This window comes from Hylobates moloch, unplaced genomic scaffold (genome assembly GCF_009828535.3).
Source record: "Hylobates moloch isolate HMO894 unplaced genomic scaffold, HMol_V3 SCAFFOLD_3, whole genome shotgun sequence".
In the NCBI taxonomy this organism is placed as follows: domain Eukaryota; kingdom Metazoa; phylum Chordata; class Mammalia; order Primates; family Hylobatidae; genus Hylobates; species Hylobates moloch.
The window spans coordinates 114,235,340-114,248,639 of record NW_026652278.1 but is presented as its reverse complement, the minus strand read 5'-3'; the positions used below and the strand labels follow the sequence as shown (position 1 = coordinate 114,248,639).

At 37.8% G+C, this 13,300-nt stretch overlaps 1 protein-coding gene across 7 annotated transcripts in view; it reads right to left on the bottom strand.

The window, feature by feature from the left end:
* The window catches only part of ADAD1 (adenosine deaminase domain containing 1), a 60,171-nt gene that overhangs the window by 24,720 nt on the left and 22,151 nt on the right, over nucleotides 1-13,300 (bottom strand). For 5 of the 7 annotated variants that reach the window (XM_032146715.2, XM_058436719.1, XM_058436722.1 and 2 more), the window contains exons 7-9: nucleotides 6,276-6,399; nucleotides 2,901-3,071; nucleotides 1,492-1,721 (exon numbers count right to left, since the gene is read on the bottom strand). In XM_032146715.2, coding sequence (XP_032002606.1) covers nucleotides 1,492-1,721; nucleotides 2,901-3,071; nucleotides 6,276-6,399 — 525 coding nt within the window. The remainder of the gene's footprint in view (nucleotides 1-1,491; nucleotides 1,722-2,900; nucleotides 3,072-6,275; nucleotides 6,400-13,300) is intronic. The other 2 variants (XM_058436720.1, XM_058436723.1) reach the window with 1 other exon arrangement.

Below are 13,300 nucleotides of genomic sequence, written 5' to 3'. Positions count from 1 at the left end.
GGCAATACCATTCAGGACATAGGCGTGGGCAAGGACTTCATGTCTAAAACACCAAAAGCAATGGCAACAAAAGCCAAAATTGACAAATGGGATCTCATTAAACTAAAGAGCTTCTGCACAGCAAAAGAAACTACCATCAGAGTGAACAGGCAACCTACAGAATGGGAGAAAATTTTTGCAACCTACTCATCTGACAAAGGGCTAATATCCAGAATCTACAATGAACTCAAACAAATTTACAAGAAAAAAACAAACAACCCCATCAAAAAGTGGGGGAAGTACATGAACAGACACTTCTCAAAAGAAGATATTTATGCAGCCAGAAAACACATGAAAAAATGCCCATCATCACTGGCCATCAGAGAAATACAAATCAAAACCACAGTGAGATACCATCTCACACCAGTTAGAATGGCCATCATTAAAAAGTCAGGAAACAGCAGGTGCTGGAGAGGATGTGGAGAAATAGGAACACTTTTACACTGTTGGTGGGACTGTAAACTAGTTCAACCATTGTGGAAATCGGTGTGGCGATTCCTCAGGGATCTAGAACTAGAAATACCATTTGACCCAGCCATCCCATTACTGGGTATATACCCAAAGGACTATAAATCATGCTGCTATAAAGACATATGCACACGTATGTTTATTGCGGTACTATTCACAATAGCAAAGAGTTGGAACCAACCCAAATGTCCAACAATGATAGACTGGATTAAGAAAATGTGGCACATATACACCATGGAATACTATGCAGCCATAAAAAATGATGAGTTCGTGTCCTTTGTAGGGACATGGATGAAACTGGAAAACATCATTCTCAGTAAACTATCGCAAGGACAAAAAACGAAACACCACATGTTCTCACTCATAGGTGGGAATTGAACAATGAGAACTCATGGACACAGGAAGGGGAACATCACACTCCGGGGACTGTTGTGGGGTGGGGGGAGGGGGGAGGGACAGCATTAGGAGATATACCTAATGCTAAATGACAAGTTAATCGGTGCGGCAAAACAACATGGCACATGGATACATATGTAACAAACCTGCACATTGTGCATATGTACCCTAAAACCTAAAGTATAATAATAAAAACTAAAAAATTAAAAAAAAAAAAAAAGAAAATTGAAAGGCCTCAGAAATAAGCTTCACAACCAAGGTTTTTCTCTGATCCCTCCCTCATTTCCCTGTGTCTCTGATCTTTCCCAAAGCACCAGAAGGCGCTGTCTCTGGAATTTCCTTATCCAGCTGGATGGTCACTACAACTTACGGCATCTTTATCCCACAATCTCTGCCTCTAACCTTTGGGATTTATTCATTCTCCCTGATAATTTATCATGAAACCAACAGCTCTACAAAACAGCAGATCTGTGTTTTGACCTTAAATAAAGTTTCAGGTATGCAAAAACTAATTTTATACTGATAAGTAAAATACAGAGAATTTGCTTAGTGAGAGAGAGGCCCAGGAGGTTCTGAAATCCCACTCACCAACAAGTATACTGCTGATGTAAACTGGCTGTATAAAATGACTCAGCAATGCTCCCTGTACACCAAGCACTTCCCATCTGGTCAACTTGTCACTTGAGGACATACTGCTTATTCTATTAACACCATCTTTAGGACAGTAAACAGTCAGATAAATTTTGCCTTCAACAGCCACGTGGAGACAGAGTTCTTCATTGGCTTCAAATGCAGATATAGAATGTGGATTAAGACGTCTAGAGGAAGAAAAGAAAGTTTCTTCCTTTAAAAAACAAAGGTGACAGAACAAAATCTGCCTGTACCTAACAGCTGTTCTCTAACATGTTTAACTTCCCAATGTACATTTAATTCCAGTAACAGAAACAGATGCAAGAAAGCAAGGTAGGAATGGAGTGCCTTTATTCTACAATAGTACTATAAAACAGAAATTAACCATATCTAGAGCTTCCAATAGAGCTATTTTTCATATTACCACCATTTTATGTCCCTTAAAATCCAAAGAAACACTAATTTTTATCCCTATCATAGTTTGTGAATTAGTTCCTTCCTCTGTATGAAAATTTTTTAAAACTACAAAATGAAAGAAAGGAAAACTATTTTTCTTTGTCATCTTCAATAAAAATGCAAAATTATTTTTCTTTAAGGTTCTTTCTAGAGAACCGTGACCTTAATTTCAAAGGTGTTCCTAGAGGGATTTTTATTAAAATATTACCCATGGTTACCACTAGATGGTCAGACTTAAAGTGACTTTTACTATCTTCTTTGTTCTTGTTTGTACTGTTTAAATGTTATGCTACCTGATGATATTCATTCATCAAAGCAGTAATATTTTGGCCATAGGTTAAAGTTTTTCTTAACTCTCGTATTTGTATGTGAGTAGTGCATAAATCCATACTTCCTAAAGTTTATGAGGTCTTAAAAATAGAAAGGAGTAGAAGATTTTTTTAAAACATAGCATAGCAAAAAAAGTGGTGAAGTACATGGAACTTTTACACACAGGTTGAGTGTTGCTTATCTAAAATGCTTGGAAATAGAAGTGTTTCAGATTTTGTTTTTTTCACACTGGAATATTTACTTTATACATACCAGTTGAACACAAATCCAAAAATCTGAAATATGAAATGCTCCAATGAGAATTTCCTTTGAGCGTCATGTCAGTGCTCAAAAAGTTTCCGATTTTGGAGCATTTTGAATCTCCGACTTTTGGATTTGGGAAGCTCAACCTGTAGAAGTAATAGATTAGATTGAGGGGAAGGGAAAAGGATTTGGGGTCTCCTGCAGGCCACAAATAACAACTCAAAGCTGAAGAGAAAATATGGGTAATTGGAATTTATATGTTCTATTTGCTGTAGAAAGTCAGAATGTATGGCATGGCCATCCTACTTGCTTTTAAAAACAACTTCTATAATACTTACAACTGTGACTTAATCTGGGCTGATCCTTTAGGCAACTGGTTCATGTAAAGGCAAATGTTGATATTCTGTTTAAGAGTGAGTAGATTAGAAGTTGGTTCTGTACAAAATATTGATTTTTCCATCATAGCAGGATTTTTGCTGTAGAAGAGCAGAAGTTGTCTATAAAAGTACCTAAAATAAATGTTATAATTTTGTCAAGTAATAAACTTTATAAAAGATGTATCTTAATGAGCGTCACGTCCACATGTGTCACAAGCAATGTCCTGCATGTCAAAAGTTTTGACACAGGTAAGAACTCCTAAATTAATCTTAGCTTTATTTAATGAAAAATTAAGTTTCTTGACAGTTCTCAACTGGAGCCCAGTCTGCCCTGTAACCTGACTTAAAACACCATTCTTTCTCTATTACATTAGAGTCTCTATCACATTAGAGTCTCCCAACTATCATCTTCTCCAAAAGACTCATTTCTCTACTGATTGCTCCCTTCTTCGTCAGACAGTTCTGCTCCCAGCCTCCCAGATGAACTGCCAACTTTTTGCCTTACTTCTATTTCCCCTTCCCTACCCAAACAAACTACTACAAAAATGACAAAAACTGTGGTCCCTGCTCCTTAATGGTTTTAAAGAAAAAATACAAGAGCATAGGAACAATACAATGAACACAAGAATTTGTATTAAGAAATGAAGCAGATATAGTTACCAATAATTTATTGTATGTTTCAAAATAACTAAATGAGTGGAAATGGAATGCTCCCAACACAAAGAAATGAAAAATGATTGAGGAGAGGGATATCCCAATTACCCTGACTTGATCATTACACATTTAATGGTTGTATCAAAATATCACATTTACCTTATAAATATGCACAACTATTATATATTCACAATAATTAAAAATTTTAAAATTTAGATTTTTTTTTAAAGGGAAGCAGATCTCTTGAAAGACTACAACAACTAATCAAATCAAGGACAAATACTATTTTGCTTATTTAATAAACCATGATTTTAAGATATACTCCCTTGAATCCCATCATCAAAAATATAGTAAAAATTAAGCAGCAGTATGTAAAAATGCCAAGCACAGGAATAAGCAACACAAAAGAGGTAGTTTTTAAAGAGGTCAAATAATTCCATAAGCACCGAGAGGGGTGGAGGGCAATGAGATGCATTATCCTCATAGTCTTGCTGAGTAACGTTTAAGATTATAGGATTCCTCATTATTAGAGATACAAATTTATATTTTTTCAGGTATATGTATCTAAATTTATTTTAAAATACTATAGTGAAGAAAACACCAACACAAAAAGTGAGAATGCAGAGATTTAACAAGGACAGTAGAATGCTAATAACCATTGAAGCTGAATGAGAATTTGTTATCCTATTCTCACTTGAGTGTCTTTGAAAACATCCATAAGAGGCCAGGCACGGTGGCTCACCCCTGTAATCCCAGCATTTTGGGAGGCCAAGGGGGGCAGATCACAAGGTCAGGAGGTCAAGACCAGCCTGGCCAACACAGTGAAACCCCGTCTCTACTAAAAATACAAAAAAATAGCCGGACATGGTGGCAGGTGCCTGTAATCCCAGCTACTCGAGAGGCTGAGGCAGGAGAATTGCTTGAACCTGGGAGGGAGAGGTTGCGGTGAGCGGAGATCTCGCCATTGCACTCCAGCCTGGGCAACAGTGTGAAACTGTCTCAAAAACAAACAAACAAAAAAAACACAAAAAAAGCCCAAAACATCCATAAGAAAAAGTTAAATAAAAAGTCATTTTAATGGTTTAAAGAACCAAAATGAATAAGATCTAGTATTTGATGGCACAACAGAATGACAAGTCAATAATTTAATTGTACATTTTAAAATAACTAAACAACTATAATTGAAATCTTTGTAACACAAGATAAATGCTTGAGGTGATACATACTCCATTTACCCTGAAGTGATTATTATGTACTGTATGCCTGTGTCAAAATAGCTTATGCACACTATAAACATATACACTATGTACCCACAAAAATTAAAAATAAGAAATTATAAAATTTAAAAAAGAATTCCTAATTTAGTAGGAATAAAGAGGAATTAAAAACAAAACAAAAAATAACCAAAAGCTGGTGGATATTATAAGCAGCACTCATTTCCCATTTTACATGTTTTCATATGAAGTGACTTGCAAATTCCTTTCTTTCCCACTTGCTATTCATTCCTCTTGTAAAGAACAGAGTGACTGAGTCTGGAAAAAGAAACTAGGCATGCTCACCTAAGCCCTTTTCTCCCTCTCTCTTCAAGATATGTCAGCCTCAAGAATCCCTTATCTATATATTCTGCTTTATGGTAAACTTTGCGTAATCCTCATGAATAAAAACCTGTTGGTTTCTGGTGCTATCCTTGGATAAGTATGGCTAATTCAGGGGTGATATAAGACCAAGCCTACTTAGTGCAGATCAAAAGCTATACTTTCCAGTAACCTTAGTCATAAAAAAGTGTTATCTTTATCTTTCAAAAATATATATTGTAGGAATTTTTTTTTTTTGAGACAAAGTGTTAGTCTATTGCCCATGCTGGAGTGCAGTGGAGCAGTCTTGGTTCACTGCAACCTCGATCTTCTGGGCTCAAGCAATCCTCCCACCTCATTCTCCAAAGTAGCTGGGACTACAGTTGCGTGCCACCATACCTGGCTAATTTTATTTTTTTGTAGAAACTAGGTCCCACAATGTTGCCCAGGCTGGTCTCAAACTCTTGTACTCCAGCAATCCTCCCACCTCAGCTTCCCAAAGTGTTGGGATTACAGGTGAGAGGTACTATGCCCAGCTGATTGCAGGATTCTTAAAACTGAGTTTGGCTGGGTGCGGTGGCTCACTCCTATAATCCCAGCACTTTGGGAGGCCAAGGCAAGTGGCTCACCTGAGATCAGGAGTTCAAGACCAGCCTGACCAACATGGTGAAACCTTGTCTCTACTAAAATACAAAAAATTAGCCGGGCGTGTTGGTGCATGCCTGTAATCCCAGCTATTTGGGAGGTTGAGACAGCAGAATCGCTTGGACCTGGAAGCCGGAGGTTGCAGTAAGCCGAGATTGTGCCACTGTATTCCAGCCTGGGCAACAAAAGTGAAACTCCATTTCAAAACAAAACAAAACAACAAAAACTGAGTTCACAGGTCTTAATAATAGAAGTCACTAAAATCCACAGGGTAGACATTGGCGTTACTATGATAAATGTTCCGAAGGTGACATGGAATTAATCCGATGACTTAGATAAGAAAATGTGACACCCTTGGCTCTATGATCAATAAAATTCCATTTGTAAATGAAGACATTTATATGAAGTTACTTTGGGCTGAGGGCATTCATATTTAATAACATTAAAATATGTACTGTCTTACCTAAGAAGAGACCTTCTTGCTGTAACAACAGCATGAGTGTCATGCAATACTCTTCCATTTGGCTTAATGTCCTGGCTGTAATTGTATTCACCTGTGCCTATAGCTACAACCTCATGTTGTCCAGCTGAAAGAAAAAGGTAGACAGTAGCAGGTTAATTTAACCTCTCTCTTCCCTATGTTCAACTCTTACCTCTATCTCACCATTTTTAATTTAGTACAATATATGAACTGAAAAGATGAAAAAATAATTCCACAATTTAAAATGAGAGTCTTAGAGTCTTCTAAGAAGCAAAATTAAAAAGTAGTGTCTCAATGAAAAGGGCAGATGTTTTATAATACTTCATCTAAATCTTTACCAAGATCAACAGAATTACCAAATGTCCTTGGCTTTCAAATATGGCTATTCTTCTACATCTAGATGTATTTGATCTTCTAAGACACTTCATTTGCCATTCTGCTTCTGTCTTAAATTATCTATATTTAATGCCTCTAATTTTTCTTAATCCACTCAAACCCTATAAACCAAATTAGTTTCTTTCTCTGTTCTACTGGAGCTGCTTTCTTAAAAACAAAAAAGAAACACAAACCCTTATGCTTTTTCCAGTAGCTTTCCTCCATTCACATTTTGCTGTGGCCCGCTTGAAATCTCCTGGAAATTCTATGCTCCAAAAATACACAATTGGAAGTCTTTTTTCCTCTCACATTCTAATTCTTTCCATTGCCCAGTGACTAGATCACTCTTTTTTCCCCCATATTCCCCTTTGAATATCCTCCTCATTCTTTCTATCTCTTACGTCAGGAAATCCTGAGTTTTCGTTTTTCAAACAAAGTTCAGTTCTACATTTACAACCGCCTAATGGATTTTTACTATTAGGCTGGTGCAAAAGTAATTGCAGTTCTTAATCATTTTTTTTTTTTTTTTGGCACCAACCTAATAACTCAGCAACAATTGCTGAGGTGTTACCAAGTACCAGGCACTAAAGTGGATGTTAGGAATAAAATGTTGAGCAAGACATACCTTCATAAGGCTTATAGCAGAAGAGACAGAAAAAAGATTAAACAAACCCCAAAGTGTGATAAGTGCTTTGAAGGAAACAATTATGGGGCTTACGTGAAGATAATGAGAGAAAAGCTTACCTCATGCAGAATCCCTCCCTAATGAGCTGAAATTTAAGCTTCAGCACCAGTGAGACAAAGGGTATTCTAGCCAAAAGAAATAACACGTGCACACCGCCCTGGGCAAAGACAGAAGACTATTTCTCTCCTGGGCAAAGACAGAAGTATAGCTAATCTAGTAAGTGGGGTGAAGGAAATGGTGTAAGAAGAAGTTGGAGAAAGAGGTGTTATATAGTATACTATGCTGAGAAGTTTATGGATTTTTACCAAAGAGCTATGGGGAAGCTACCGAAGTAAAAATCATCTTGGGTTACATTTCCCTCCTACAAAGCAAACAAAATAATCGACAAAATAAAAAGACAACTTACGGAACAGATGAAAATATTTGCAAACCATATCTCCAATAAAGGGTTAATACTCAAAGTATATATGTAACTCCCACAACTCAATAGTAAAAAGCAACTAACTTGATTTAAAAATGGAAACAGAACCTGAAAAGACATTTTCTTTTATAGAAGACACACAAACAGGTATATGACAAGGTGCTCAACATCACTAATCACCAGAGAAATGCAAGTCAAAATCACAATGAGACATCTTCACTCCTGTTAGGATGTCTATTATCAAAAAGTCAAAATGTAAGTTTTCGTGAGGATGTAGATAAAAACCCTTATATGTTGTTGGCAGAAATGTAAATTTTTATAGGCATTGTGGAAAACTATGGAGATTCCGCAACAAAATAAAACTATAACTTGCCATATAATCCAGCAATCCCACTTCTGTGTATATATCCAAAGGAAGTGAAATTAATATCCGAAGAGGTGTCTACACTCCCACGTTCACTGTAGCATTATTCACAATAGCCAAGATACAGAAACAACCTAAATGTCCCAATAAAGCAACAGATAAAGAAACTATGACATATATAAATGGAATATTTTTCAGCCCCCCTAAAAAGAAGAAAATTCTGCCATTTTCAACAATATGAATGAACCTGGAAGACATTATGTTAAGTGAAGTAAGCCAGACACAGAAAGACAAACACTGCATAATCTCACTCATATGTGGAATCTAAAAAGGTTGAACTCATAAAAACAGAGTAGAATGGTGGTTACTAGCGGTTAGAAAGAAGGGGAAATGGAGACACATTGATCAAAGGGTACAAACTTGGAGTTGTAAAACTAATAACTTCTGGAGACCTAATGTAGAGCATGGAGACTACAGTTAGTAATAATGTATTGTATATTTGAAATTTGTTGTCAATATTGTGGGTGGTAGGGTGGAGAGCAGGTAGACCAGGAGGGTATTGTGGTAGAAAAAACAAGGAGTGGTAAACTGTGTTAAATGTTTCTGGAAAGTCAAGTGAATAGGTAACAAAATCCACTGGATTGTGCAACATGCAGGCAGTGGGTACCTTGGCAAGGCTAATTTCCAAGAAGTAGTGGAGAAAAAGAAAAAACTAAGTTGAAGTAAACAGTAGACACAGTGGCTGTCAGGAGCTTCTTGATGAAGTCTGGCTACAAAGTCAAATAAATAATGACAGGGTTAAGCAAAAAGGTGTCATGGGTTTAAAGGAGGGTTTCTTTGTTTTATTTTTAGGATGGAAATTTGGGAAGCCAGGCTTTCCAGAATACTGAAGAGATGAAAGCAAAGATATATTATTCATGGACACCTGGGCACAGACTCTGCCTTCATTCCTAGGATACGGATGTCACGCTATGAATGCTGAATCTGACTCAATAACCAGGTCTGTAAACCTTCCCTTAAATAGAATTATATAGTATCAGCATAAGTTCTGGAATGGTGATAATAAGCTCTGAGTTGTAAAGGGTAATACTGTAGCAAAGAACTCAGCTTCTTTCTCAGCTCTGTAACTCAACTTGCAATGCTTCAGGGAGATACTTGTTTGTTATTGCCGGAAAAAGAAGAGTTAACTGAAAGAAAGAATTTATCAAGATGTGAGAAGGAATGGAATCAGAATTTAAGTAGAAGAATAAGCCTATATGAGGAGTGATGCTTCCTCTACTGTCACAGTAGAGAAGATGCATACAAGTGCAGGAAAGTATATAGATTTGGTGGCAGGGGAGGGAAGGACATTTAGATTTGACAGCTTCTTACAGACCCAATTAAAAATGATAAGGTGATTTTTGATGGGGGAAAACGGCAGATAGGACACAGGACTAGCATGCAGCTTCCACTTGGATGAACAGAATAGTGTGTGGAGACTCACATCATGAACTTTTACTCCAAGAACCACTGCAGGAACATACCAGGAAAACGAAAGGAATTCACAGACCCTTTGAAAGAAGTAGCTTGCCATTGCAAACTCTGTGAGACAGCTGAAAAACTGAGTTCCCAAAGTGTGAGGTGGGGAAAAGTCTACCTCTGAACACACATCCCTACTGGGGAACCTAAAAATCCAGATCACAGGAGAAGGACTGAACTTTCCCTAGAGATGAAATAAATTTAGGAAGCCAAGCAAAATAGAAGACAAACAGTGGGAAGAGCCCTGTAGGAGATCCCAGTCCCCAGCCCATGGAAGTCATCCCTGGCTTTATCTCAAGGGGTCCTTGGGTAAGGCAGCCAGTGGGACTGGGAAGGGGCTACAGGTTAAAGGAAGCTTCTAGCTGAAGTCTGTCATAATTTTGACCGAGCACAAATTTTCCTGAGCAGAATCCATGGGGGTGAATGGGAAGTGCAGATAGAAGCGCAGAAGCCACACCCTATGACAGGCTCCAGGCCTGAAAGCCCTGCTTGCTTTCTCAGTGGGGAGGATTATAGCCTCCTCGTGCAAGATCTCAGCGCTGCCTGCTGCAGCCTGAATATAAACTGGGCTCTGTTGGTGGGGCACTGCAGGAGTGAGACTGGCCTTGTTGGCTGTGTGGGGGCTGGGTGAGGCCTGTCAGTGCTGGCTTTCCCCAACTTCCCTGGTGACATGTATGACAGGGCAGAGGCAGCCATAATCCCCCTAAAACATAACTCCATTGGACTGAGAAGCATCCTGCCATTCCCCACAGTGGCCACAGCACAAGAAGAGTCTGAGCTCAGACCCACCTAACTCTGCTTCTGCCTGATGGTTTTTCTCTACCTACGCTGGTAGCCGATGACAAAAGGCACTCTTGGGAGCTCTACAGCCCCATCCACTGCCAGAGAAACCTGAATACTTATCCTGGCTAAGGTAGGGCAAGCTTATATCCCCCCATTCTCCTACGGCAGCTGGTGCCCTCTTGAAAGTGCCACCTCCTGGCTGGAGGCCAATCAACTCAAGCCATTACAGCAACTCGTAACAGAACCACCCTGCTCCAAAGAAGGAGAAAACAACAGCTAATTTCACCACCTGCAACATCCTGGCAGAGGTCCTGAGTCTGTCCATGTGACAACTTCACTGCTAGCATAACCAGCATTTGAGAAAACCAGCACACTAAACAAAACTATAACCAAGGATTCCCCAGAGTCCACTTCACTACCCTGCCATCTCTACCAGAGCAGGTTCTGGTATTCATGGCTGGGAGACCTGAAGATGGATCACATCACAGGACTCTTCGCAGACATTCTCCAGTACCAGCCTGCAGCCCAGTAACGCTGCTGGATGGCTACACCCAGAAAGGCAATAATAATCACTGCAGTCTGGCTCTCAGGAAAATCCATCCTTAGGGGAAGGGGGAGAACACCACACCAAGGGCTCACCCCATGGAAAGAAAGAATGTGAAGAGCAGACCTTGAGTTCCAGATATTTCCACTGAAACAGTCTCCCCAAATGAGAAGGAACCAGAAAAGTAAATCTGGTAATATCACAAAACAAGATTCTATAACACCCCCAAAAGATCACACTAGCTCTCCAGCAATGCATCCAAACCAAGAATAAATCTCTGAACTGCCAGATAAAGAATTCAGAAGATTATTAAGCTCCTCAAGGAGGTACCAGAGAAAGGTGAAAACCAAATTAAAGAAATTAAAAACATATATAGGGCATGGATGAAAAAGTCTCCAGAGAAAAAGCTATCATAACGAAAATAAAATCACAACTTCTGGAAAAGACATACTTAGAGAAATACAAAATGCACTGGAAAGTTTCAGCAATAGACTAGAACAAGTGGAAGAAATAACTTCAGAGCTCAAAGACAAGGCTTTTAATTAATCCAATCTGACAAAGACAAAGAAAATAGAATATAAAAAAATGAACAAAGCCTCCAAGAAATTTGGGATTATGTTAAATGACTAAACATAATAACTATGGTGTTCTTGAGGAAGAAGAGAAATCTAAAAGTTTGGAAAACGTATTTGAGGGAAAAATTTAGGAAAACTTCACTGGCCTTGCTAGAGATGTAGACATCCAAATATAAGCAGCTCAAAGAACACCTGGGAAATTCATCACAAAACGATCATCACCCAGGCACAAAGTCATCAGGCTATCTAAAGTCAAGATGAAGGAAAGAATCTTAAGAGCATGAGAAAAAAGCATCAGGTAACCTATAAAGGAAAACCTATCGGATTAACAGTAGATTTCTCAGCAGAAACCCTACAAGTCAGAAGGGATTGGGGTCTTACCTTTAGACTCCTTAAACAATAATTATCAGCCAAGAATATTGTATCCAGCAAAACTGAGCTTCATGAATGAAGGAAAGATAAAGTCTTTTCCAGACAAACAAATGCTAAGAGAATTCACCACTGTGAAGCCAGTATTAAATAAATGCTAAAAGGACTTATGAATCTTGAAACAAAACGTCAGAATACACCAAAATAGAAGCTCATAAAAGCATAAATTTCACAGGGCCTATAAAACAATAACACAATTAAAAAAAACACCAAAGGTATTCAGGCAACAACTAGTATGATGAATAGAACAGTACCCCATATCTCAAGACTAACGTTGTATGTAAATGGCCTAAATGCTCCACTTAAAAGATATGGAATTGCAGAATGGATAAGAACTCACCAACCAAATTTCTGCTGTATTCAAGAGACTCGCCTAACACATAAGGACTCACATAAGGTAAAGAGGTGGAAAAAGATACTCCATGCAAATGGAAACCAAAAGCAAGCAGGAGTAGCTATTCTTATATCAGATAAAACAAACTGTAAAGCAGCAGCAGTTTAAAAAGACACAGAGGGACATCATATAATGATAAAAGGATTAGTCCAACAGGAAAATATCATAATTCTAAATATATATGCACTTAACACTGGAGCTCACAAATTTATAAAATAACTACTACCACCTAAGAAAAAAGATAAGACAGCAACACAGTAATAGTGGGGGACTTTAATACTCCACTAACAACACTACACAGGTCATCAAGAGAGAAAGTCAACAAAGAAACAATGGACTTAAACTATACCCTACAATAAATGAACTTAGCAGATATTTACAGAACATTCTACCCAACAACTGCAGAATATACATTTTATTCATTAGCACATGGAATATTCTACCAGATAGACCATATGACAGGTTACAAAACAAGTCTCAGTAAATTTAAGAAAACTGAAATTATATCAAGTACTCTCTCAGACTACAGTGGAATAAATTTGAAAATTAACTCCAAAAGGAACACTCAAAGCTATAGAAGTATATGGAAATTAAATAATGTGCTCTTGAATGATCTTTGTATCAACAATGAAATCAAGATGGAAATTAAAAAATTATTTGAACTGAACAATAATTGTGACACAATCTATCAAAACCTCTGGGATACAGCAAAAGTGGTGCTAAGAGGGAAATTCATAGCATTAAATGCCTGTATCAAAAGTCTGAAAGGGCACAAACAAACTAATCTAAAGTGACACCTCAAGGAACTAGAGAAGCAAGAACAAACCAAACCCAAACACAGCAGAAGAAAAGATATAATAAAGATCAGAGCAGAAATAAACAAAATTGAAACAAAAAATACCAAAAACAAAAGATAAAT